Below are 27962 nucleotides of genomic sequence, written 5' to 3'. Positions count from 1 at the left end.
AAACGCTGCTTGAAATTAGCGACATATTTAACCTTTTTTACATTTATATTTTACTTGTTTGAACTTTTTAGCAGGTCTGAATCATATATAGATGTCTAACCTGAGTTCTTCTTACCTGATTTCCACTCTGCTTGAGTTTTGGGAATCCTGGAAAGCCTCTTCACCATGAAAAAGACCCTGTAAGTCAGAGGTAACTGAGCTGAGCGCTGCATGCCGAAAAACCTGAAATGTTTCTTTGTTGTTACCAAAACGCTTACTCGGCAAATACGAGGAGTCAAACCTGTGGAGTCCTGAAGAAAAACACAGAATTGTTTAAACTGACCGCTTCCCTAAACTGGGTGTGATCGCTGTAAGCTGCAGAAAACTCCTCACCGGTGTTCCCATCATGGTGTAAGTCTTCCCTGATCCCGTTTGGCCATAAGCAAACAAGCAGACATTGTAGCCCTCTGATGCTCCGGACAGAACGGACACTCCCAGGTCCTGAAACACCTGAGGAAACAGCACAGTCACACAAACGTCCACCGGGAAAGGGGCTTTTCTCTAAGTCTGTGAGTAAAGAAACAAAAACGAGTCTTCATTTCCAATCCAACTGTAACATTTCAGTGACGTAAACACAGGATTCTGTTCAAAAGTTCATATCCGTGTCTTAACTTAAATTTTAAATAATTTAAAGTTGAAATTTACAAAGTGCATAAACGTGAAGCTAAAAACCTATAATAATGATTGAAAGATAAAGACATTTTTATGGGATGTAGAAATGAAAAACAACACAGCAAATTATATCACTGCCAAGCACTACAAGATTTGATTTAATATTGATTTAGCTGTCAAATTTTCAATTAAAATCCATTATGTTTGGTTATGAAAATCACTTTATTCAACTCAACAAAGATGAAACAATAAGTGGTAAAATTTGGAATCCAGTTACAAACTAGCTCTTTTTTGTTGTTGTTGCTGTTATGTATTAAGGAGGATAACAAAAGAATTGACTATATATATATATATATATATATATATATATATATATATATATATATATATATATATATATATATATATATATATATATATATATATTGCGTTATATTACACTGGATTTCTGGATTTAACAAATTCATGTTGATTTTCCAAATAAAAATTATTTCTAAATCAACTGATCAAGTTTAGAATTCTCCTAATAGCTGAAGAACATCTCTGTCAGGTGAAACAGTGTGCAAACTTCCTCTTGGCTTTTGTGCAGTGATTATTGTGGCACATATATACTGTTCATCTTAACGTTCCTGCAGACCAAAGCCTCCCCAGCTATAGCAACAACCCCCCCTGCCTCTGACCGCGGTGGTCCCTCCCTGGACTGATACCCTTCAGGAGGCCTTCATCTGATTGCCTTAAAAAGCACCACAGCTGCTTCCTTCCCTGAAGATGCTGGTAAACGTGAGGCGCTTCTGTATTTTTAGGGTACTCTTATACTTAAATACTTTTGTATTAAAAGTACTTTTTTTTTAACAAGGGAAAGTTTTTCCCCTGGTCCAAACTTAAAAAACTATTGTGTTAACATAACTTGAATGCTATTAAAAATGACGCAAACCTCTCAGCTTTTCTATAATCTAGTGTTTTGATGCAAATTGTGAAGCTTTTTGATGCAGAAGCAAAGAATCTGAAGTTTGCTGTTGTGTCTTATCACATCCAAACATGCTGCTTTATCAGAAATGACAGCTTTCAGCTGTTTAACATGAATTTATAAAAGCTGAAGGGCTCCTCTTTCATAATGAACATGATTCAGTCTTTTTTTTTTTCAAACTCTCTCCAGTCAGTTTTCATAGCGCATCAGTCAACCAGCTGTGTTTGACGGCCTGTTTAAGCAACAGGAAGTTGTGGGGAAAAAAAACGTATTTTCTGTTTAATTTCTGATAACAAAAAGAAATGTGATCAGAACCAGCTCCCCAGGATTTGTGACCCCAAAACACAAATAAATCATCCCAAAGAAAACATGGGCCTAAGGGGGTCCAGTCACTTGATCCAGACCAGACATGGGACACAGCACATTCTCCTGCAGAACCAAAACACGCTAGGATTAAGTCACCTTCTTGGAGATCTAGGGTTGTGATTAGACCAGAAAAACTGCTGGATGGGTTCACAGCAGATAGAAGAGGAACTTTGACAACGCTGCTTCAACTCTTAAAGAACCAAACATGCAGATGTTTTCAACAAAATATTTGGGAACGTCTCTTGTTTACTAAAAACCTGTTTTGAGAGGAAATAGACATCAGTCCGTTTCTGCTTTTAGTTTGTAAAAAGATCGGTTATGGAAAAGCGATTCCTAGAATCTTCTGATTATTTACAGACTGATCCAAGATGTCTACAGTAAAATCTGTTTTACTGGAACAAACAAAGTTCCACTTTAGATTTCTCTTTACCGCCAGATTGGAGGCTAAAAAAAATAAAATCACACCTTTGAGACAAAGACGGATTTAAGGGAATTTGGACAAACCAGCATTTCCACACCAGTCTGTGGTTGGATGCTTTTGTAGCTTTAAGTCACTCAAAGAGGAATTTGAGCGGAAACAAATGGCACATTAACCAGGTTCATGAAAAGTTGCAAATGGTCAAACTTATTTTGCAATCAAAGAAACCATAAGACTGTGCTGTTTGGGAGAAATTGTGTAGATAAAATAGTGTATTTGTTTTCATTTTAGAGGAAACAAAATCACTGTACATGGATGGAGCTAAGAACGGCTGTAGAGGTTCTTCTTTGATGAGGTGAAATGTTCAGAACTGACAAAAGGAAAATCAAAGTGCAGTAAATCAATTTCAAGTCTTTAATCATTTTTAACCATTTTAAAGGCGTTGTGGTGGTCTTTTAACAACGATTATGCCGTTTTTAGCAAATACCAAAAAACCTTTGTTGTTTTCTAGATTATAGTTTGTGCAGAGCGGCAGAAGAAATTTAACTGCAAGATTACTGGGCAGAACCACCCCCCTCTTCCCGTCACCCATAACTGAGAGCTCTCTGTTTAAACACTCACCTGCTAGCTTACAGATGCCCAACCTAACATTGATGCCGAGCAATATTGAAAACATGCTTCATTGGTTAATTGGTTAATCTAAATTGTCCATAGGTGTGAATGTGTGTGTGCATGGGTGTGTGATATGTGTGAGCCTGCGACAGACTGGCGACCTGTCCAGGGTGTCCCCTGCCTTCGCCCATAAGTGGCTGGGATAGGCTCCAGCAGCTCCGTGACCCCGAAAGGGATAAACCGAAGAAGAGGGACGAATGAATGAATGAATGAATGAATGAATGAATGAATGAATGAATGAATGAATGAATGAATGAATGAATGAATGAATATTGAAATTATCCAGTCGTAAGGTTATGATCCAGATTCCAGCTCGGATGAAGAAATGAAGACGTTCATGGACCTAGCCGTCAGAATGAGGCCCGACCAGCGTATTAAATACGTATTAAATCCACTCTTTTTTCAAACTGCATTATTCTTGTCTACTTCATTACGATTATGTATTTAAATCACAATGATTTGAAAACAAATCGATTTGAATAAAGAAATGTAATTTGAAGCTTAATTTTCTTTATGTGTCCTCTATTATCCGAAAAATTCCTCAAGAAGATTTTAAAAACACCAAAAACAAAATCTTCATCAGATCTTTCTTAAACAGCTGGTTTAAACACTCAGGATGACTTAGAAATGACAGCATTTTTAATGACTGTAACTCAGTCATACCATTGAAGTCGTCAAAGTGTGCAGTCCACTCAAGTCCAGACCGCCTATTGTTGCCCCCCAACATCTTCACTGAAAGAGGGCTTAGACATGAGGACAGAAAGCAGCGCCGCTCCTGTCTTGTCTTCAAAAACAGACACTCTTTGCTCAACACAGAGAATCAATACAGCCCTTGTTAAAGCTGACCCTTTTAAATCCCCTCTGTGGGGGCTACAATGAGGCTGACCGTCCCCTCGGGCTTGGCAGAAAGACAGGAACTTCACTCGGACTCTGCGCTCCTTTCAACCTGACAGCTTCTTTGCTCTTTGTGAAGGATTTCCGAGATTTTTGTTCCAAATGTTGATGTAACTTCTAACAAAAAAAGATAACAGTAATTTTTTTCCGTGCAGGAAAGGCTGTACGACTAGAAAAGATGAGACATATTTAAATCCCTAAACAAGAAATCCAATAAAAAAGGTATGCAAGTGTGTTTCTCCAGTAAAAATAAATTTATATCAGATCCTGCTTCCACAAATGTAACAGCCTGCAGTCCTGGAGGATATGTTTGGACTAATAAAGGAATTCAGAAGCAGGTTGCATTGTGGGTTTGAAGACTGGAATGAAGCAGGAGAAACAACCTCCAGACAAAGCTAAGTCAGGGCCACAGTGAGAGCGGCGGCTCGTTCTACTCTTGGAAACAAACGTGGAAGAAAGTAAACATCTCCTTGGACAGGAAGGCTCTTATCACCAGCATGCGCGCACGAAAAAAACACACGGGAACCGACGTGGCCCAACGGAAACTGCATTTAAAAGAAGAACAAAGACAACTTCCCCTCAGAGAAGTAAACTGCAGCCAAAAATGTAAAAAAGAAACAATCCGCATTTTATTTTAGACAGGGAAAAGTCATCTATCAACTATAAAGATGTGACAGAAGTTGAGATATTTTCAGGAAAAGAAGATTTTAAATATCTAGGCGATGCACATCTCATCACTGATCCCACATTGTTTTAAACTTGTAAACAGAAAAATCAAGAAAGTGTGGTAAAAATGTGACCATGTATGTGGAAATTGAAAGGAACGCCACGACATTACCAAAAAAAAAAGATTAAAATGATAAAGAAACAAAGAAAAGCAACAAAATTTAAAAGGAAATCTCGGAAGACAAAAGAAAAGTTGAAGTCTTTCTGGAGAAACTAGCTTTAAGTTAAAAAAAATGTCCAGGAGATCCAGATCTTGATAAATATATATTGTTTGTCAACATTATTTGGAACTAAATGTGACAGAGGAAGCATTTGATGGCAGGAGAGAATTCAGTTAATGCAGTTTAGAACCAGAGTGCACAATCATGCCTGGAGTAACTTCATCATCTTTAAAAGTTGGACCTTTAATACCTATAAACAGGTTTGATGCAAACAAAAACACCAAGCCAGAAGATTGGATTCCCCATCCCAGGGAGGGTGTCACCAACACACAACAAAGACACGAAACTGCCAGTGAAAAGTGATCCAACTTCTTCCCCTCAAACTGTCCCAAACACAAACAGACCAACACGACAATGAAAGGCATCGGAGCAAACAGCTGCAGGAGAGGCAAGGGTCGCTCGGTTCTCGTCCCACGCTTTCAAACTGGGTTACACAACAGCTGGGCCCTGAGCAAAACTAAATGCCTTTGTTTAGACCTTGGAGACAAGAAATTAAAAAAAAATGTCACGGGAGATCGTTTTCCTTCCTGCGAGGAGCAACAGAATGAGATGTGAGGGAGAAAGACCTGAAAACGACGAGGACACAAGAGGCAGACGTCACACGCAGCCAAAAGGAGGCGGCGAGGAAGCTGTTTGGCTGCAGCTCAACAATGCTCTCGTCTGTCACACTTGGACTGAGTTTGTAGGTCATATTTGCATGGGAGAGGGAGGGGGGAGAGATGGAGATGTGGATGCCACACAGATGGACCTCTCATGCCTCTGTGTGCATGAAAATGAAGTGAAAGCCCAGCAGTGCATTCCAGTTTCCAGCATGCGGTCTCAATGCCACTGACCCCCATGGTTGAAGCAAGCATTAAAAACAAACAAACCCATTTAAACAGGAAAAAGGAGCAAATACAGATTAGAGGAGCTGCATATTGAAGGTGGAAAGGCTCTTTTTTAGACTTCAGATTAAGATTGTGATGAGGGGAAATGGAGTAGTCTGCTGAAATTCCACTTTAGATCGACATGAACTCACCAAAACATATATTATAACTTTATATCCTGACATTTTAGCATTAATTACTGACAAAATAGCTGTGAGACTATTTCCATCATTTTAAAGAATGTTAATGTCCATCATCAGAACGAGCTGAATCACTTTTTGGGTCACCGGGTTGCTGGAGCCAACCCAGCTCCAGTTGGGCAAAGGCGGGGCACACCCAGGACAAGGACACACAACCACACATTCACACCTAGGGACCATTTGGAGACATCAGTTAACCTACGAAGCATGTTTTTGGACTGTTGGAGGAAGCTGGAGATCCAGAAAACAAAAATACATGAAAAATGACTGAGATATTAATATAGTTTTAGGATTCGTGGCAAAGCAACATAAAAACTAGTAGAAAATTAACACTTTTTGTGAAAAGATAAAATGTCAAACGCAAATAAGTGATTGTGCTGTTTTTAGCCAAAAATGATTAAAAAACGGTGTCAATTTCTGGGACATAGTTTCTACAGAGCGGCAGTAGTTCGTCAGAAATTCTCCTCTGAGTCTCCTCCGAGACTACTGGCACAGAGGACCCGCCTCCCCCCTTCCCGTCACCCATACCTAAGAACTATCCGTTTGCACACTCCCACCCCCAACCTAACATTACACAATTGTTATTGGAGTGGGTCTTTAAAAACTCTTTCAAAGAGTTAGGTGTGTAGTTTAAACATTGCTTTTGTGTTCCTTTACTAGAAAATCCGACATCTTCATCCTATAATGCAATAAAGAATATGAAACAATCTCGTGGAAAAAAATTAATTTAACCTCAAAAGGCAAATTATTAACCAAAAACGCAAGTTTTTGAAAATTGTGCAGTATTTTTGAGCTATCTTCCAATCTCATGTAAACACATATTACAGGTGCTTCTGCTGCACATGGAGCAGACCTTATATGTGCATATGTTCCACCGCGTGTTTTGATTGTCTTGAACTCCGACCAGACTGTCCAGCCATGTGTGGAGGGGGACTTAAACGGTCCCACGTGTGCAGAGCTCTACCTCCGTTGGCACAGACAACGTTCCCTTCCCCTCTGCAGCAGCACTGACACACAGACCCAGATCCAGCGCTTACATGCCGCTGCACTGACAGTCGCCGAAAGACAGCAGATGGGGGGGGGGGGGGGGGGTGAAGGAGGGAGGGGAAAAACCCCAGCAAGCTGACTCCATCTGCAGATTTTAAAAAAGAAAAAACACACAAAAAAACGACCACTGCTTCCTGCCCAATCCCCAGCACTGACGTCTATAGAAGGAAATGTCACTAAAATATGACTTGTGAGGCAGCCGGGCCTCTGGCAAATAAGACTGGACCCCCACTCCATTTTCTTCTCTGCCCCCTTCATATCCGTTCTCCTCTAAATGCCATTAAGGTCACTTTTTTCTCCATCTAGCCTCATTTCAACTTCTTTACTTCCACCTTTGTTGGAAAAACTATGATGAAACTCCAGACTATTGGCTCTTTTCTGAGTCAACTGGACAGCTGGTTTCCATTACTGACTCTCTTTCTTCACCTGGCAGGGCCCTTCTCTTTGTGTTTACTCAAACCCTTTAGGCTCGGCGATACATATAGATAAATCTGATGCTCCACCCTGCAGCAGAAGCTTTTTTTCTGCTTGTGGAGAGCTCCAACCAAACATGGAAACCGTCCCGAGCGGGCTGGTGGAAGCCATCAGTGACGCAAGGACGTGTTTAACGGAGAACACAGAGCAGAGGTGGAGATTATAGAGGGGTGTTTGTGAGGGGAGGGAGCCCTGGAAAAGCATCAGATCTAGTTTCTCTGAGTCTCACTGATTGTCTCCAGGGAAAACACAGCAAGACTGTTGTTCTGCTCAGAAAAAAAAAAAAGTTTGGCAGGCAAGAAGAAACTCTGGAACCAGAAAAATCTCACGCTGGTCAAAATAGCATCAGCTCATTAAACGAGAAAACGCTTAAAGCACATGTGGGGAGTATTTTTAACAAACTTGATTTAATTAGAGGGTAGCAGAAGACAGTAAATAAATGATTTTAAAGTACGCCTGTCAATGCTCTTAACTGACATCATCACTCCCAAAATCTGCAATTTAAATGGATTCAGAGTTGAATTTTGATCTGGTGGAAACACGATTCTTTGTTACAGTGGGACCATTCTCGAGATTCTGGAGCTGAGAAAGAGGTCAGATCTAACCCTAACAGCTTCGTCATTTTCCGGTGCCCTTTCGCCCACCCAGGGGCAATCACAGGAATCCCCTATGTGTGAGGGGATGCAGAACTCAATGCAGAACTGCAGCTTTGTATCTGCTCACAAAGTCTTGTGTTTCTCTGACAAATGTGACTCTAAAGGGGCAAAACATTTCACGTGTTGATAGAAACTGCCTTCTCTTGATTTGGAGTTCATCTTAGGTTCCAACAACACCCTCAATCAAATCAAGAAGATATCTAAATGCCCAATCCCGGCGAGGGAAGCAAGCGGACTTCTGGGTAACAGATGGAGCTGATATCCTTTTCCCCCCTGAGTGGCCATCTGTGTAAAAACACGCCCAACTCTTGTTGCGGTTTGTCCACTAGGACGGTGTTTCCTCCCGGTTGTTCCTTTGGAGGTTGTGTGTTTGTCACTGAAACCTTGTGGTCTCCACCCAACAAGGCATCAACAACACGACGAAAGCAAAACAAGATTAAGACTTCAAATGTTTAGGTTTCTAAATGAACCGGGACAAATTAGCGGTAATTGATGGTGTGCAATGCTCCATAAAAAAAGATAAAGTCCACAGATTTCACTGATACTGCCTGTTCTTTTTTAAAGACCCACTCTGATGAAAATGGTGTTTCTAGTGTTTTTAACATGCATTTTTCTCATGGTGGAGGACATAGATTTAAAAAAATTATGCTTGAAACAGCATTTCTAAGTATTTTTTTTATTCAAATCGTTGCAAATCAGGAGCAAACAAATAAAAATGTGGTTTGAAAAAGTGTAACAGCTACAACAGCACAGCTACAAGCTCCCTGCTCCGCTCCATTCTGATGAACGTCTTTGTTTTCCTCATCCACAATGGCATATGGCTCAAAAAGTGTACAGCTGTGGCTTGGTATTGTTGTTGCACCAGCAATGTTTTTTTGCAATGGGGGGTGAGAAGCCGTAAGCTAGTGGGAGAGTGTGTAAAAAGAGAAGGTTTTGTTTTTTAATTTTGGCTATAAACGTCAAAATTATACTTAAAAGACCACTTGGAACGCCTTCAAAATATATCAGAAAATGATCGGAGTGGAGATTTGAAGTTTGAGATGAAACTCAGAATAAAGCAAGAGTGATGGAAAAGACATTCACCCCTTCAGCCTCTTCCGGTCCTGCGCCCCATCAGTGTCATTTGTGAAATTAGAAAATCCTTTAAAAAAATAAGTTTAAACAGACAGAAAAAGCCGTGAAGAAGAAAGTTGAACTTTACCTCCTCCTGCGAGGCGTAGTGAGGATCAGCGGGGTCCACCGACCAGTAGCAGTAGTCAAAACAAAACTCCAAAAGCTTCTCCCTGGAATCCACTCCTCCCTCTGTCCGTCCATCCAGCTTGAAGAAGAAACAAAAGGCAGAAAAACGTAGATTAGATTCTTTCATGTAACTGACATCAAAATATTATGCAGAGTATCTAACAGACTCATAATAATGCAATTCAGACATAGAAGCAACATTTTATTCTTTACAACACTTGTTGTTGTTTCTGGGACTACACAAAATGCAAGCAAGCCTTTTCCATTTATTAAGCGACTCTTTTCGGCTGGGTGCACTGAAACGAGCCGCCGGTCTGCTTACAGCCAGGAAAGCATGCAGGTTTGCAGAGCAGACTGGAAAACAATACTGCTGCGTTGAACGGAAAGGCTCGTCAAGTTCAGTGATGGTGGGTGTCCTCCGGGACCTGCGGGTGGTGGAGCCACCTTCGATTTCAAGGGCTGTTTACATTTTCATAATGATCTGTTTGTTAGCACAGGGAGGATGTTCACAGGATCCAAACATTTATTGAAATTAAAACAACTTGTGGACTTTTTTTTAAATCGTTTGCACTTCAAAAACAAGCTACCTTCATTTTTTCCCAAAAGATTTATTTAAAAATCCAATAAAGTTTTTGAATACAAAGATTTATATGTCTGCTAACACTTTTAGATGTTCATTTATTCATAGTGGAAAAATAAATAAAAAAAAGTCCATTAAGAAGAAATCTTGCCAGACAAGAAAAAAAAACTCCTGTCTGTTGTTTTTTTCAACATTTAACTTAGAACTGTTTTTTTCAGATAAATGTCAATAAACTATCAAGCACTTTATCCAAACCAAAGTACTTTTAAAAAACACGTCAATAAATTACAGTATTCTTAGGTTTTATCTACTGTATTCCTCATTTTTGGAACTGATAAATTGATAAATTTGTTTTTTGGAACATAAGATCTTAGCTGTTTCCAATAAAAACCCCTATAATGGTAGATACCAGCTTGTACCCACTGCAACATTCACAAATTAATTCTGATTACAGCATTTTTTTTAAAGCACAGATCATAACAATGTTTATGAAGAATGTAGCAACCGAGGCCGCAGAAAACAACCACCTATAGATCTACATGAGAAAAAATCCATACATTGATATAGCATGCATTGTTTTATTTTTGCTCTTTTTGCTTTATGATTGCTGTCAGACAGAAAGGTTCTCCGTTTAATCATTTTTGTCAGATTTATTGACCTACTTTCCAAAAATAATGATCCCCACAGGAGAACCGTGGAGCCTGGATGCTCCCTTATGGTTTAATGCTGTGGCTCTTCTCTTGTCATTTCATTTGCAAACAAAACATGATCACAAACTTTTACATTTGTGTACATTACATGTACACAAAAGGAACCCTTTAAAAATTCAAAACATTTGACTCAGCTGTATGACATACGAAACAAAACGAGCCGAGTCTGCTCCTTTTATGCTTTAAGCAGTCCAAAATTTAGTTTTTTACATAAAAAAATCTACACGTATGAAATGTTTAAAAACTAAAAGGTACAATTTGAAGATTGTTTTTGTCCTTTTTGCACTTGAAACAAAAAATCTAAATTGAATATAGTGGTTTTAGGAATTTTTTTTAGACAGCAGATGAGTGAAAGAGCTAAGAGGATCATCTGTCGATCTCTAGATGTTAGGAAAACATCAAATATCCATTGAAGGAACACAAACGTATGTGATGCTGCAAGTAATAAATGAACCCTTGGAGCCACAAGACTGAAGTCCTCCAAGCTTAAAGTTTGTGGTTGTTTTTTTTTTTTTATTAAAGAGGATTTTTAAAGGGACATCTTGTGTGGGCTGCAGTTTAAACTGGTCTTTAAATCCATGTGTGTGAGTTCAATGCATTGTGAACTGTGTGACATCAAGCAGGAAGAGGCTGATGTGAAGCTGTAAACATCCTGTTGCTGCGTCGAACGCTCAGAGAGATTTACAAACGAACAAAACAGAAAAGGAGTCGGAATCTGTCTGTCGCTGTGCATCCAAACTCACCTTTAGGTTTCGGATCTTCACAAACTTATCGTCTACCTGAACCGCAAGCCTCCCTCCGTCAAGGCTCTCCCTGGAAGACAGGAGAAACTGTGGTTGTAGATTTAATACAATTGTTTAAAGAGGAGAATTATTTAAAGAAAACATTGTAGAAAATGACATCCAAGAAAATCTCCTGCAGCCACACACTGAACAGGGGTTATGATAAACTTTTCAGATCATCTTAGGACACGGCGCCGAGTCCACAGAGCAGATGATGTAATCCAGAGGGTGTCCACATACATTTGTGTGAGTTTCCCTTGACTCGAGGCCATCACATGACAGTTACCACAATGAAGCGCTGTGCACAGCCCACCCATGAAATTGAGACACAAGTGTACCGCTGACCAGTTTCAGATTCAAACGAAAACATCACAACCCCCCCCCCCTCCTCCCCCCCACGTGCTCACCAGAGACTTTCTCTGGTGAGCACAACTGTTGTGTGCGTAATCGTGCGTAAAACAACTCCAGCAGCTGGACTGAGAGCATCTGACGCAACGCAAGGCTAGATGGAGGCAATAACGGCGTGAGGCCGGCAGAATTTCAATCTTTAGGAGCGATAATGGCTCGACGGCGAATGCTACTCCCATCGTTCACCCTTTTCTACGACTAGGGGGGATAGAAACATGGCTTGGTTTTCCATGGGCTTCACCACGTGGGATTAATTTTGTCAGCCCTGACTGCAGCCCAGCCCAAAACCACCAGCAAGTTTCAATGGAAGGCCAGCATGAAGGAGCGGCACTCCAGGCTGGAAAAAAAAAGATCTGCTACTAAAAAAAACTGAAATCTCTCATTTCAAGTGACATGTTCCTGCAAAGGTCGCACGCTCAATCCCATTGATCAGCTAAATCAAAAACGACCCCATTGTCATTGAAACATATAGAGAAGCAATATCAACCCATCAGTGTAAAAAGCGGATGGCACAATCACAAAGTATATGAGGCGGCACAAATTTGCATGACAGTCAACGTTAAATATTAAACGTCCCTTTGTTATGCAAAGATAGCAGGAAAACCGGTTGAGGGGGAAATCATTGTCCCTCCCAGGGCATCCACAATAATGCTTTATTATGCTACTACTGTAGAGACCTGCAGCCTAACGAAGCCAGCAGGAGTTCAAAGAAACGCACAGCATAACAACACAGTTAACACACACAATTCCAAAGAGCCTACAAACCTGTTTCTCATCCTGCTAAAGTATTTCCCCTGATAAAGCTATGAGGTGAGGAGAGGTATGTGCTCGATCAGCCACACATGGTTTTCCTCCCATAAATACTTTGAATGAATTAAAAGTTAAAGCAAACTCCTGGAAAACTGAAAAAAAAACTTCAAAGTGGAAAATATTAATATTTAAAACCATGAGACAGAAGCCTTGAAAAGAAACAATGTTTCTTAAATATTTCTTTTTCACTTATAGGTTGTGATTATACATTGAAAATCAGCCACTGATGTGAATTTACTCATTACTTTCTCTAGAAGTGAATCCACTTTTTTATGATTTCATATGTCTTACAAAGTTAGAAAACATATTACAGCAACAATTTGAGTAAAAAAAACACTTTTGTTAACAAGATATTAGTATATTAAAGTTGTGATCTTGATGAAACACATTTTAAAAAGCTTTCTCACTTCCTGATTTGTTAGGATGATGGTTATATTCCAGGCCCTGGTTATCATCTTGGTGTGTTTACATAGACTTTATGGGCTGTAATCTGTTTTTTTTTCTTTTACCCAAATGAGGGAATTAGGGGGATTTGGACAAGCCTAACAAGTCTGGCCTCTAAAATCCATGTAAACTAAATCAGCAGTTACTCACCTAAACATGTAAGGGAAGCTCCTCATTCGTTCAGGTGACGTCTTGAAATGAAATCACTGCATCTGGCCTGAAAGTCGGCTTTCTTTAAAACCTTACATGCTGAGAGGTGAAATTAAAGCGTTCATGAAAGAAAGCTTTAAGTCCAGATGCCATGATTTCACTTCAAGATCTCTCAAAAACATGATCATTGGAAAAGACACGCGTCCCTTCAATTGATTCCCACATCTACCTGGCGGATTAAATGTAAACAAGCACTTCTATATGTGCATAAAAGAGAATCCTGTTTTTCAATTTAGTTTGAAGTGCTTAAAAAGAAGGTGTGGCCAAAAAGCCAACTTTTTCTTAATTCAAATTGTTGTGAATCTGCAGAAGATTTAAAAAAAAAAACGCAGTTTGAAAAAGACTGCATTTGTGACGTCAGAAATACGCGGGGCAGGCCACAGTCTGTCCGCTCCGCTCCATTCCGATAGACAAATAGATTGGCTTCTGGTTCAAAACTGTACGGCTGGACAGGTAAAATATCGCTCGGCATTTTTGTTGCACCACTAATGTTAGGTTTGGGATGTGAGGGGCTGTTAGCTCGTGGGAGAGCATGTTTACAAAGGGACGATGGGAAATTAATTCATAATATTTAAAATAATCTTATTTCTGTATGCATGTATACCCGTTTATTTTTCCCAGCATCGAGTCTGTCGATGAGGTAAATTTGAACAGGATTCAACCATATATTTATTTTTAAAATCCCAAGAGGAAGTAGTACAATTCGCCACATCCGCATAGGGTCGGGATTCTGGATCACCCGGGCGGTATCGCCTTAAGTTCTGCTTTTCTTGTGAAAACGCGGGCTTCTTCGGATCCACGGACAAACCAGAATGTCACTTCCCCTCGGGAGGAAGTAGAAATGTCCATCACAGCAACAGCGGAACGTTTGAATGTAGGTGCATGTGCTTCGTGCGGCAAATTCGATTTTAAATTCGTGCCGCTTAGGACGCAGTGTTGCCAGATCTGAGTGACAGTTTCCAGCCCAAACTCATCGTAAAACCCGCCCACCTCAATAAAAACCAGCCCAAATCTCAACCTAGCAAAAACCTAATGTTGAACGTAAAAGTATAGCAGTAGCCTAATAAAAAATGATGCAATAATAATAAATTATTATATAATAAGTCTGTTATAATAAAATTTTTTATAAAATAAGTACAGAAAATCCAGTTATAGGTTTCTCGTATCGTGTACTCTAGATGGCTTTTGATGGCGCCCCCCTCTTTCTGCCACTGCCAGGTGCTGGACCACAGCGTATGTCAATCAGCGGTGGGCTGGTGACTGGTGGATTAGAGGGGGCGGGGCCTACCTGGGTGCGCGTTGGCTGAACGTTCTCCTCCGGCTGAGTGTATAAGCAGGCTGCGCTATTTTTGTTCGAGCTGTAACCATTCTGACAAGGTTAATAAAAGCCAATAAAAGCCCTGCATCATCTCCATCTTTTGGAAATGAACCCAAACGGCAGATATATTAATTAGTATACTTTTAATTAATATTTTAAATAATAAGAAAAATAATAATAATGACAGTAAAACCGCTAAATATTTTGAAAAGCAGCCCAAATTTTATAGACCCGCCCAATGCCAATTTTACCCGCCCAACATAACCAAAAGAAGCCCAATTGGGCGGAAACCCGCCCAATCTGGCAACACTGTTAGGACGGTTTGTGACGCAATGACGTCATCAATCTCAGAGACGCACGCGACAATTAACCGGCAACCTATTAAAGCACCTTTAAAACAAGCCACCGAGCTAGCTTCAGGAAAAAGTGACGCATTTCACAAGAAAAAAAAAGTTTATATGGTGTTGTTACGTGTTCTTCGTTTTACAGTAGAAAACAAGTTTTTTTGTAAAATAGGGAATTAAATAAACTTTAAAATAAAATCGTTAATATGTTATTAGCGGTGTAAATTAGCTGACTTACCTCGAGTTAAGCGGTCGAACCCGAACTGCGACTTTGACATTTGCCATAGCTAGTAGTTCACTCGCCAGTTGAATTAATCCGAAGGTAGAGAAGCCGTTCTCCGCCGAACATAGTGGGTGCTTTCGCTCGACTTCAGAGCGGTCCGGACATCCGGGCAGAGAGAGCCATGTTCGGCCAGTGAAAGTTCCAACCGCCCGCCGTCTCCCTGCTCCTCCACAAAGAGGAGAAACTTTCTGCGGGACAGAGGTGGGAGGGGAGGGCGGACAGGCGGAACAGCCCTCCCCGCGAGCCTCCGTCCTCTGACAGGACTGCTGCTCATTCTCTATTCGTCTATTATCCGATTAAAACAAACACGTTGCAATCGGATAGTCTTTATTAAAAAAAAGTTAGATTTATAAAGCAGTGAATACATCAGCGTTCAACATGAACATACTTGCAGTTTCTAAAAAGGCAATGCGTGAAAGTGCTTAACAAAAAGTTTTAAAAGGAATTAGACGTCAATTCATTTTAAATAAGCTAAAATTCGGACTTTTTAAAATTGTAAATCTGCAAAGATTGTCCCACATCTCTTTTAGGAGAAGCTGAGTGCAAAACAGCTTTTGGAAGAAGAAGAAAACGACGGCAAAAAGTCGCCCTCTTGGTGGAGAAAACATGTGGAATAAGACACTGGCGGCCACAAAAGAAGCCAGCTGTGGGTATGTTGTTGTCACGATGCTCCCTCTAGCGGCTGTTGCGAGACCTGCAGCCTGTCGATGCTCTTCAGCATCTCAGCTGCAGGAGGAGACAGCTGCATCCTTTGCGACTGGAGCTGGAAAATTTTAATCAACTCCTGAAAAAAGACGAATAAAGTAAATAATAAAGAATATTCACTTAAAAGATATGTAAACAAAGTCTTATTGTCTCACCACTGGCAATGTCATATCTGTTAATGTATTCCAATGAGATAGGACTGCCTCCTCGCTCAATAGCCCTTTGTCGACCAGCCTTCTGACCAGGAAAAGGTAGTTTGTGGCCTAAAAAATGTTAAAATAAATACTAAAACTGAGCCGCAAAAGACTACAACCAACTCTTTAGAAATAATAAAAATAACTGACTTGAAGGCTAACTCATCAGCTCAGAGTCAAATACTTTTCTTCCGTCCTCTAAAACAAAATATGTAAGTGCAAAAATGCAAAGCAACCTATTTAGGAAATAATTAAATATATTAATAGACACAAATGGTTAAGATAAAGATACCAACGAACTGAATGTTTTTCTAAATTCCTATATTAAATATGTGCTGCTTGTTTTGCAGCTCAACCTGCCCTAATTCCTCCTGATAAAATAGAACAGATTATTTCAGGTATTAGTTGGACACGCCTGATCCAGGTAGAACAGAGCAACAGCAGTGCAGGGACCAGATGCTAACAGAGAGCTGCATTTGAGCTCCTCGTCTACCTGCGAGTCGGCGGCCTGAAGAACAGCGGTGACGGTGAGAGGGGCGAAAAGCTGATGAAGGGCGTCGGGACACGGGAAGTTTATCTGCCACAGCTCAGCGAGCTGCTCCAGAAGGTCTGGAAGCAGAGCTTCTGACTCCGAGGCATCACTTCCCGAGGACACGACGAGCACTGGAAGTTCTCCTGTTACTGAAAAAACAAAAACACAGCATGCACCACATAGGATATCTTTGTGGGTAATACTAACCCTGACTCAACTATTTTAACAAACTAGCTGAAGTAAACACAGATTTCACCGCTTGTCGCCACGACAACCATCTTTTCCCACAGCATTGTGCACATCGCTCTTTTGCATCAGGTCTCTGAATTAGAATCCTGTGAAGTACAGCCAAACCTTCGCCCTCTTTGCCTTTGGCTTTTTATAGAGAAGCTCCGCCCACCCTCATGGACTCACCCATTCTTATATCAGCCCGCCCGCAATCGCTGGAAAGGTAAAATTGTAAAGCAAAACAAAATAGGATAGAGGTGAATGACTTCTCCTAAATGAAGTACAAAAAACTGCTTTTTTTATAGAGTGCCGATAGTTCTGTATTCGTTGGTACCAAATAAATACGGAGTGTTTTGGTTCCTATTTCTGATTAATTCCATGTTTTTTGACAGGATCACTTCTGATACTTAATGTACCTTTGCATTTAAATGAATTCGTTTTCTTAGGTGTTCCCCAATGTTCAATTCTTTGCCCCCTTTTTTCCCCACATTTTTGCGTATTATACTTTGTTTTAAGGTGCATTTATTTATTACTTTGCGGATTGCATCATGTTTCCTTGAACCTAAACCAAATTTAAAGATACGTTTCCTTCAGAGTTCTTCAAGGGAAATACTTCAACAAATATTACACATCAAAATTCAAATGTTGCTCTTTTAAAATGACCTAAACCTCCCGACTGTCTTAAAACGGCGGTCAAAGGTCGGAACGTCTTACCCAGCTTGCAGGCGAGCATGACTGTAGAGTTCAGAAGCATCTGCTCCGACACTGCAGTCTGGAACTGAAGGATCCAAACAGAGAAAAGGTGTAATTCACACTTAAAAAAAGGGGATTTATGGCAGTTTCGCCGTACCTTCCTGCAGGCCAGTGTGTCCCTTGCTCTGTGCAGCAGGGCTTTAACCTGAGAGCCAGCCGGCAGCTCCACATCTGTTCTGGGCCCCACAGCGATGCTCAGCAACTCCTGCATGAAAGAAAACTTGATTTCTGCTGGAATTTTGGATTTGAAATATTTAAAAAATATTAAAAATTGAACAAAGGAGAGCGGGGCCAAACTTGTACAGGTACCTTCACTTCTATGAGGACATCCGAAGGCAGAGGGGCACTGTGGTCACAGCCAGGAGGACAAGCCCTCGCCTGCTCGCCTCCCGCCTTCCTCTCAGGACCAACCGACTGATCCCGAGAGACCAGATCCACCTCAGCGCCGCTCACATCCACAGATTCTGAAGCTCCAGGACTGCCGAGAGCCTTCATCACACGGTCGAACCTGCTCTTCCATTCCCGCCTTATGAGCGCTGCGCAAGGACAACGGAAGGAAGCGTTTTTATAAAGTTCTGCTTTCTTTCCTTCACCCATAATAGAAATGAATATAACCCTGGCAGCCCTTACATTCCAGCTTTTTAGCATATAAACTGCTTAAAGTGTCTCTTTAGAAAGTCTGATCTGAAATGTCATACATTTTAAAAAAAGTACTTCTATTAAGAGATTTGTAAAAATCTTTTAGCATGAAGTTAATGATAAAAACTAAGCACATATGCGTGAATGCAGACTCCTTAAAGAACTGCCGATCTTTGAGCAGTTACCTGTGATGTTAGCGGAGAGCCAGCTGCAAGCTTTTTCTGCTGCCAGGCGCCTCGTGATGCTTTCAGATGTTTGGAGAACCTAAGAAAAATGTTCGAAATAAAAGTGCACAAAGAAATGAATGTCACGAAGACGACATTTTCTATTCAAAATTCGTATTAATTGGTGAAATTACAGTGGGGGAGGTCTCTTCAGGGAGCAGTGTTCGTACGGCGTCGAGGCTTTTCTCGTCACAAAATCTGCATGTGAGTCGGAGATAATTCAGAAAACAAAGATTACACGAGACCTCAATTGCCAACAAAGTCGTGCTTTTTTATTTTCATTGAATACCACCAAGAAATACAACATTTAAAGACCCACTCCCATGATAATGTTGTTCTTTTTACTTGCTCTTGTGGCATTTTTCTTATAAGAAAATTAAACTCAAAATTGTATTTTTGAGTATTACTTTACTCAAATTGTTGTTAATCAGGAGTAGACGACACAACATCACTAGGGAAAGAACGTACTTGTGACGTAGAAAATGGGCTAGGCAGGCCACAAACTTCCTGCTCTGCTCCATTCTGATGCACCCGCTTTTAGACAGATAGATCCATGAACGTCTTTGTTTTCCTCGTGTGACCCGACATCCGGCTCTAAACTGTATGACTGGAAAGCTTCAATACTGCTCGCCATTTTTGTTGCATCGGTAATGTTAGGTCAGGGGTGTGAAGGGCTGTAAGCTAGCAGGAGAACAGGGAGCTCTCTGCCGCTCTGCAGAAACTATGTCCTCGAAAACAACTGTTTTATTTAGGCTGAAACGGCATAATCATAAAATGTTTCAAAAGATGATCAGGGTTGCTCTTTAAAGGAGACACAAATGTAAAAATGGTGGAATCAGGACAGAAAAAAGTCATTTTGGTCTTAAATTAGACAAATTGAAGGTTTGCTTGTATTATAACTTCATTTTGTTTAAAACAATGTTTAGTGAAAACTCAACGAAAAAAGCTCAGAACATTCAAATGTAAATACAACAAAAGTTAAAAAATAAACAGAAAACTAAAGCCTCATATCCACTGAACGGCATTAAATGTTGGTTGAGAGATGATTGTGGGCGGCGATGAGGAATACAGCCAATCAATGAGTTTCAACAGTAGCTCCGCCCTAAAGGGTCTATTGTTTTTATTCTACGGACCTACAACCATCGGGGCACTAAAATGGTACGGTTCGGTCCAACTTAATGGGTCCATGGAAACGCTTAAAACAATATTGGTGAAAACGAAGCTTCAAATGTCTAATCTAAGGGAACGACAATCAGCACGCCTGCTTATAATTTTGGAAAATACCAACGACTTTAAAAGCTAAGATAGTTTTTACAGAACTTCACAGTGTTGAATTTGTCTGTTTGAATGTGCAGATTTAACACACACACAAAAAAAAATATTGTTGTAGTAACCCGTGGTTTTTAGTAGATTCTTTAAATGAAACAACTGATGTTGAATAATGTTCTCATTGTGTCCTCCCTGCTTGTTATTGCAGTGTCTTGGAAGACGCTGCTGTACCTGGCAGCTCTTTCCAGGGCCTCCAGGCCTGCGTCGCACAGCAGAGCACAGATGGACTCGTTCACTTTTGATGCGCTGAAGTTTGCCGACTTCCGTTTGTCTCGAAAGATCGTCTCTCCTCTCTCCATCAGCTCGCTCACCAACGTCGCCCTGGTGACGCAGACCCCCACAAAGCAGGGAGACATGAACGGAAAGCGGCCAATGGCTGAACGTTTCAAAATGAGAAAGTTTAGAGCCTGAAAGTCTGAGAAAACCCGAGCTTCATCACTGACTTCATGTGCTTGACGGCGTTGGATCCCACCCTCTCTGCCACGAACTCCACTGTCCGGCGCAACGACGGGGGCTGGTTGTGGAAAAAGGCTTGCTCGAGCTCCCCCTGTCACGTTCAGGAATTTCAGTTTAAACCCACCGGTCATTCCGTTCTAAAAAAAAAACCCTGCCGGCCCAAACGCTCACCTGCAGTTTCTGCTGCGACCGGTTGGCGGGGGGCGTGTCTTTGAGCTCAGCAGAGGTGGGCGTGATCTTGCGGATGATCCCTCCGCTCTTTGCCGTGCTGCCAGACACAAACGCAGCCAGGAGTTTACGAAACTCACCTAAAGGTGCGGGGAAAGCACATCTTCGGGGTTCAGAAGACCAAACACAGTCGAGGCGCCTGACGTAAATAACAATACTCACTAAGAAACGGACAGCAAATATACAGAAGCTGCTGATCCACCAGAGGACTGCAGTCCTAAAACAAACCAGCAAAACATTTGAGTGAAATAAACGAGCAAAAGCAAAAAAAAGGGAGAAAAAAAATGTGTGTTCTCCGTACAAGTCCTGCAGAACCGGGGTTCCCGTCCTCCACCGTTACTGCTGCCGTGAACTCAGCAGTGAAGAAAAAGTCCTCAGGAATGGCTGGAATCTAAAGAAGTCAAAGCAGAAGTTGCCTGAAGTTCATCTATGTGGATTATTTAGCACAACGGCGGTCGGCGGCGCCTCACGTGGAAGAGCCAGCCCAACACGGACACCAGCAGGAGGTTGTTCAGGTAACACGCATCCGCGCTCCGCTTCAGCTGCATCCTCCTGCACACACAAACATCCATCATTAGTCTGCAGGAAGAGGAACCTTTAAGTAAGAAAAGGACTTTAAGTGATCAACATTTCAGCAAAGTTTCACTTTATTTCCTATAACCCTGAGCATATAGAATAACTTACATTAATTCCTTAATGCTTAGGCTTTATCTAAATTTTACATTTAAACTTTTGTGCAACACCTACACTTTTTTTCCCACACTAGAACCCTAAAAAAGAGGTTTCTTCTGTCTTTTTTTGTATATACGCTGGTGATACTGATCCTGTTTCTAATGTGCAATTAGTGGAAAACAGAGCTAAAAATATAGTAAAACTAATTAAAATGGAATTGAGAGTGCAGGGTGAGATTGTTATAACAAGAAAAATAAAAATAAATCCAAAACTGGTCACAGAAGAGAATCTCTTCTCCGGCTGTTTGTTAATATTTTGACTGAATTCTAACCACACAACTGCTTGACCACTCATTTCTAACAACAGAAAAACCATTTTTACGTGAGATTTCAAAGAGCGGATTCCATCCTGGGAAAGAATGGCGTCAGACCTGTAGAGGAGAAGCAGGGTCCCCAATGCCGTCCTGTAGCAGGGCAGAAGAGGACCCACAAAGTCCATCATGGAGAGAAACTCCACCACCCAAGGGACAGTGAGGATGGTGCGCCGCCTCCGGACACTGTCGTTCAGCACGGCACACACATCCAGAACCGGAGCACTCTGTGTGTGTGTGTGTGTGTGTGTGCGTGTGTGGGTTGATGGGGTGGAGAACAAAGCACACACCGTTAGGTATGATTAAACCAAGAGGGAGCAGCTTGAAGACATAACATTCAGGTTACAGAGACTCTGTTTTCCATTAGTCAGAGATGCGCATTGCCTCTTTTCTGCAGACTTTAGAACGTTTTGGTTCTTTACTCTGGTTGAGGCGGGGCTTTGTCCCCTTTTGCCTCACCTTGCTGCGCAGGGCTGCAGACGTCTCCTGTATCTCCCTGGACGGCCTCTCGGACGTTTGATAGGGCAGAAAGGAAATGAAACCCAGGAACTTTGCCAGGAGCCGAGCTAAAAGCAGCACCGAGGAGAACCGCTGCTTCTCGTCCTTTCAATCAGATGCAACATCGGTGATTAGAGTTTGTGCATATATTCATTTTGTCGTGCAGAATTTGTGCCCAAACGTCTTCTACCTGCTGCTCCATGTCCCCGTCTTCATCTTCCTCCTTAATGGAAGCAGAGGGGCTCAGTATGGACACCTCATCCAGCTGCAGGAGCTGCTGACACAAGCTGTCCTGAAGATGCTGGTTCAGCTGGCAGCTGGTAAACAAAATAACCACAAAATAAAACGTCCGTCTCGTTGTTTTGACAGGGAATTTATATGAAGCTGTGCCTTCTCACCAGCTGGATGTCTGTATGAAATCCCTGAAGAACTCCTGATGTCCAGGAAAGGAAGGAGGAGGACACGGGCCGACGATTCCATGAGGCTGGATGAGGCGCTCCTCCAGGCGCTTCAGGCGACCCAGGCTGTCGGCTCCCAGCATTCCCAGCAGGTCAGCATCCGGAGGTTCTCCAGGGGAGCCGCTCATCTGCGGTCCTTTGCACATCTGAAGAAACGTTTACGATGCGTTCAGCAAAGCAAAATCTTTCCGAGGAAAGGTGGTGGATTTACCTGAACAAGCTGCTTGAGGAACAAGCGGGCAAAATGAGAATGAATTCCTGCAGAGGTGAGTTGATTCATCATTCCTCTAAAATGGAGAAGAACAACAAAAAAAGGCGGGAATTAAACCTTTATCCTAGTTTTATGGAGGATAGTCGCTAGAACTACACTTGCCTGATTCTTCCCCCGAGCGAAGCCTCAAAGCTCCACCCTGGTTCGTTGTGAAAGTCTTCCCATTCTCGCAGCACCTCATAAAACACATCTCTGAGAGGAGAATCCCACACAAATGACTTAGAAGACATTCAAAACATTTTTTAAACCCTTTTGCCTTCCGACAGGCGTTTCAGGTTCACACCAGCCAGAACAAACACCTTTCTTTCCCAAAGCTGTCATTCTAGTTTTACACCAAAATCCACCTGATTTTAGTATATTTGTATCTGGTTTTTATTCTAGATGTGTGTCCACTTTATATAGACAGTGCATAATGACAATAAAGACTTTCTATTCCATTTTAAAGACAAATTTAAACAGAAAGTTAATCAACTGTGTTAATCTAAATTTTGGTTGATATATTATCTTTTTCTTTGCATTCAGACTGGGACCGGAGCAACATATCAGTCAGCTTTTATTTGTTTCAACTGGGACTGCATACGTCTTTTTTTTTTTTTAAACTTACATATAAATAAAACTCAGGCCAATGTCTAATATACAACTCAAAAATAACGTTTACATTATCCGACGTTTCTTATTATTTCTGTTACAAATAATTTAGTACAGAACTTAAAAAAGTTTGTTGTTCCTAAGAAGTTGTTAAATTTGAGGTTTTTGTCAATCATCACTAAAACTCTTTCTAGATATAAAGAAAACTTTTCTAAATTTCTAACAAAGTCCATTTTTTTACAGCAAGCGTTTGTTTACATCATTTTATTGGGGAATATATGCAGCTAAATAAAATTGTGTTTATCAAAAGGCACATGGAACCACTTCAAATAAATTTCATTTGTTAATAAAGGAAAAACAACAACTCCAGGCTAAGAATTAAAAAGACAGCAGTGTCGGGATTGACCTTTGTTTCTTAAAGGTGTGGAAGGCCCTGTCATTCCCAAAGTTGGAACGGTTGTCCGTGTCTGGCTGGAACGGGACTGAATGAATGAAAGTGGAGACTGATGGAGAGAGCTGCAATAAAAGAACAGAACGAACCGGAATGTTGATCAATAAAAAACTAAAACCACATAAAAAAAAGCAGATCTTAAAGGTAAAATAAGTTGATTTCACAAATCAAGTCATAAAACTTTTTAACTCCAATGATTGGATGCTAGCAAAGATTTCGAACTTTGTTTTATTTTTTTAGACATATTTACCAGCTTTTAGCTTATTTTAACTTTTCTTTGCTCAACAGCTTTTTCTCTAAATCCAAACAGTCCAAAATATTATGTTTCACTAAGAGCTAAGATCTAAGAATAAGGGAATTATTATTGATATGAGTCCAAATCAGATATATTCCTACTTTCTAGCAAATGACTTGTTTTGTGTTGTTTTCCTATGTTTAAGCTCCATTTCTGCGGTGTACTTAGCCATGTCCGACTGCATTTCATCCATCACACCTTTGCTGAGCTTTTGCCTTGAGCCTGAATGAGGAGATCCCTGAGCGTCGGAGAGAAAGACGCCACGCGCTCATTCTCTGCCAGCAGACGCAGCGTTCCTTTGTCCAGATGAGCGACCAACCTGACAGAAGCGAAGGATACACCCATAGAGATTAAACGTGTAGAGACGAGCCCAACTTTATAGAAGAAATCAAATTTATGACTCACTCAAACTGATTCTCCAGCACAGTCACAGCAAAGTACACACAGTTGTGTACTTGCTTCAGGTAGCATCTTTCTAAAACATCTGCAAATAAAAGTTTCATTTGGAGTTCTAAATATTTCTAACAGGAGTCTGAAAGATTTGTACGTTTGTGTGGGAAGAGAAGAGGCACCTGAATTTGTGGCACTAAAGCTGTCCTGTACTTCAGCATCATTAGAATCTGGAGACAGGGATGTTAGCAGCTGCATCACAAAGAAGAGCTCCAAAAAGATGTTGGGCACCAAGTTCTCTGTAAAAACAACCAAATTATAATCTTTAGAAGATATTTCTATTTAACAGTCTCTACTTTATTTCTATCACTGCTCTTACTTTATTAAACTATAACACACTTGTTTCTCTTTCCCCTCCAACAACATGTATGTATTTTGGCTAACTGCTACCACCTTGTGGTCATTTACCAGAAATGCAGGCACAGTATAATTCTGCCAGAAGATCCAGCTCCGGAGCGTATGCAACCTTTGAGCGTTCAGGACAAAGTGTCTGCAGCTCTGGAGTCACTTTAGCTCCACCCAAAACTCCCGTCTTGGGTGGGGTGCACGGTTCCAGAGAGGACAAACAGGGCGAAGCAGCCTGCTGGGCACGCTTGCTCCTGAAAATGAAAAAAGGAAGGACGATGAGTGACGACATGGAGGGGAGCTGCACAGATTGTGCAACACTTTAGTGACATCGCATAAAAAGACGGTGCAATGTGTGTCTGTTTACTTTTCTCTTTTAAGCAATTCTCTCTCCTCTTGCAAACTCAAGGGGCTCCCCACTCTCATCGACCCCTCAAGCACTTCTGCTCCCATCTGAGGACTGCCCGGTTTGGTGAATGGAGTGGATGTAAAACAGGTCTTTGGTTTAGAACGAGGCCGCTCGGCACTGACGGGTGTTGGGTTTATTCTTCTAGACGGTTTGGATGTTCTAGAAAACAAGAACTTATTAGAAAAACACGAATGTAAGAAAAAATAAATAAGTCTGATTTGTTTGGACTCACAAAGGGGAGATGGGTGATGATCCAACAGGTGGGAAGTCTTCCAAATTGTTGAAATTAAGTGAACCTGCAGATGGAGGTGAAAGCTGCTCCCTTGATTTGCCATGACCTCCTCCTCCTTCTCTCCCCGGCCTCTTGGTCCCGGTATCGCCGAACCCCATCTCATCGGTGTGCTGGCTCCCACGCCCTCCCCTCCATTGTGCTCCCACAGCCATGCTCTTCTTTCGGCTCTTCTGTGACTGGAAGGGACTAGGCTGCGTGTCCGGGGGGGACGCCATGAAGTCACCAAGACAGACCCTCTGGCTATGCCGGCGTTCAGAGCCCGGCGGCCTGGAAGCAGGGCTCCATGACGTGGAGAAGGACGGGCTGCTGAAGTTGCTGATTCCACTCAGACAGCCCGACTGTCCGGCAGCGTCACACTCAGCTCCAGGTGACGCAGAAGACGACGGAGAAAAAAGCTGGACCCGACTAGAACTCCGGGAAGCGGTTCCACTCCTGGCAGACCTGCTAGCTACCCCGGTCTGTGCTGCTGGTCTTGGGCGATTGGGGGTCTTGGCTGGGGTGCCATGATGAGCGAGCGCTGGACTGCTCTGTTCTCTCAGGAAGTTCAGAAGGAAAGAGACAAACTCGTGTTTTTGGACAGTTATTCCACGGTCAGTGAACGGCAGGCTGTCGCGCTCCTGTTGGTTGGCCAGAGGACAACAGTTAGACAGAGAGATGGGCTGCGGTAGAAAGTTTACGTACGTAAGGTGAAGCCAAATAAATTAACACTAAATATCAACACGGATTTTAACACAGCCTGCAGTACAACTGATAAGAGAATATATTACATTTAAGGACTTGAACTAAAATGTGTGGGAGCTCGAAGGATATGTAGCATTTAACCCATCAAGCACGCAGCACCTGCTAGCTTGCAACAAGCTAAAAGTTTTGTTTACAAAACAGTTTGGGACTCTGACATTTCATAAAACATCCGAAATCAGATTCCTTCTGCAGAATAACGTCTCTCTCGTATCCAAAACCCTCGTTTCAGTTATACCTGGACAGTTTTCAGCCACTCCACGACCTTGTTGGGGTCTATTCTCTGGGACAGAACCGAGTCCAAAATAGCCGCCATTCTGCCAGGAGCTGCGCGGCTACAGGACGGGACAGGAAGAGGCGGGGTCGGCGCACGCGCACTGCGAACATCGTTTCTGACGCATGTGGTGACGTTTAATTAAAAAGACCGTTTAGAATCTGCCTAATTTCTCGATTAATGAGATTATTTAGGTGATCGTTCAAATAGAAAATAATAATAATAATCTTGTGTATTTTTTTCGATATGGCAATTGTGCGAATGTGATATATTGAATGGACACACACAGTTTTCTTCCCAATAATCTCATTCAAGTCTACATGTTTTCCTATTAATCTTCATATTTAGTTCTTTGGTGACTAATAAAATGTAAAAAATAAGTATTTTCATAAAAGAATGTGACCCAGTGTTTACGGATCGGTGGGTGCTTCTATTCACCTAAAATCTGACCAATGCGGGAATCTGACTTTTTAATAATTGGATTTTTGTTTGAAAGATTCATTCATTCATCATCTAAACCTGTTTTGTCCCTTTCGGTGTCACGGGATTGCCAGTGCCTATCCTGGCCACTCGCAGGCGAAGGCAGGGGACATCCTGGACAGGTCGCCAGTCTGTCGCAGTGTTTGAAAAATGTTACTTATAATTCCCTAAGTCTGTGCAAAACTCTGATGGAGCCCTTTCTGGAGTTGTTTGTTGCTCAGATTGATAAGTTTGCTTTCTGTTGAGTAGCAGTGCAAATTTAATGTCTTTGATGCGTGAGTTTTAATGGGTTTTAAATGTTAACAATTAAATGTGTCCATTTGTGTGTCTGATCCACTCTTAAATTCCATATATATCTTATTTAAATTGAGGCTCTGGACTGTTTGACCTGTTGCCCTCAGGAAGGCGCTACAGGTGCATCAGATCAAGGACAAACCGCCTTAAAAACAGTTTTTTCCCAAAAGCCATAACCATCCTGAACTCCCACATGCACGGACACTGACAGCTCCACCTCCATGTCTCTCTCTCTCACTATGCGCATCCCATCATGTAAAAACCATCCCAATATGTGCAATACCATCCCATCATGTGCAATACATTAAGTGCAATATATCTCTGCATTCATGGACACAGCAGGTTTCTTCTGTCTGTCATAACTACCTCTCTGCAGAAATTTCTATTGTAGATTTTGTTCTTTTGTAGTTTGTAATTTGTAAATTGTGCCCTTCATTTTGAGAAATTATTTTATTTTATTATTATATTATTCTGCGAGTTTTTTCTCTCTTGTATGTTTGCAC

General features: G+C 41.4%; 2 protein-coding genes across 6 annotated transcripts in view; both read right to left on the bottom strand.

The window, feature by feature from the left end:
* Positions 1-15528, bottom strand: part of stard9 (StAR related lipid transfer domain containing 9) — a 37901-nt gene extending 22373 nt beyond the window's left edge. For all 4 annotated transcript variants that reach the window (XM_023951904.1, XM_023951905.1, XM_023951907.1 and 1 more), the window contains exons 1-6: positions 15242-15528; positions 11431-11500; positions 9360-9476; positions 373-489; positions 258-290; positions 116-177 (exon numbers count right to left, since the gene is read on the bottom strand). In XM_023951904.1, the coding sequence (XP_023807672.1) occupies positions 116-177; positions 258-290; positions 373-489; positions 9360-9476; positions 11431-11500; positions 15242-15288 (446 nt within the window). In that variant the 5' untranslated portion in view covers positions 15289-15528. The remainder of the gene's footprint in view (positions 1-115; positions 178-257; positions 291-372; positions 490-9359; positions 9477-11430; positions 11501-15241) is intronic.
* A 68-nt stretch (positions 15529-15596) lies between these two features.
* cdan1 (codanin 1) lies at positions 15597-26798 on the bottom strand. 2 transcript variants are annotated; one of them, XM_004082442.4, is made up of 28 exons: positions 26650-26793; positions 25614-26290; positions 25340-25540; positions 25036-25226; positions 24750-24866; positions 24583-24661; positions 24376-24496; positions 23838-23947; positions 22946-23035; positions 22784-22859; positions 22513-22718; positions 22305-22431; positions 22076-22219; positions 21677-21843; positions 21045-21126; positions 20876-20965; positions 20737-20791; positions 20518-20654; positions 20334-20437; positions 20062-20211; positions 18696-18759; positions 18523-18601; positions 18008-18234; positions 17796-17903; positions 17660-17723; positions 16679-16866; positions 16147-16254; positions 15597-16070 (listed from the first exon to the last, which is right to left on the bottom strand). In XM_004082442.4, the coding sequence occupies exons 1-28, from the start codon at positions 26725-26727 to the stop codon at positions 15948-15950; spliced, it is 3963 nt and encodes a 1320-aa protein (XP_004082490.2). In that variant the 5' UTR covers positions 26728-26793; the 3' UTR covers positions 15597-15947. The 2 variants fall into 2 exon arrangements, 1 of the variants encoding a protein (XP_004082490.2); XR_002292955.2 differs by having other exon boundaries at positions 16052-16070; positions 16147-16383; positions 26650-26798.
* Positions 26799-27962: the final 1164 nt, after the last annotated feature.

Source organism: Oryzias latipes, chromosome 22 (assembly GCF_002234675.1).
Source record: "Oryzias latipes chromosome 22, ASM223467v1".
Lineage (NCBI taxonomy): Eukaryota > Metazoa > Chordata > Actinopteri > Beloniformes > Adrianichthyidae > Oryzias > Oryzias latipes.
This window is presented reverse-complemented; position numbering and strand designations above follow the sequence as displayed.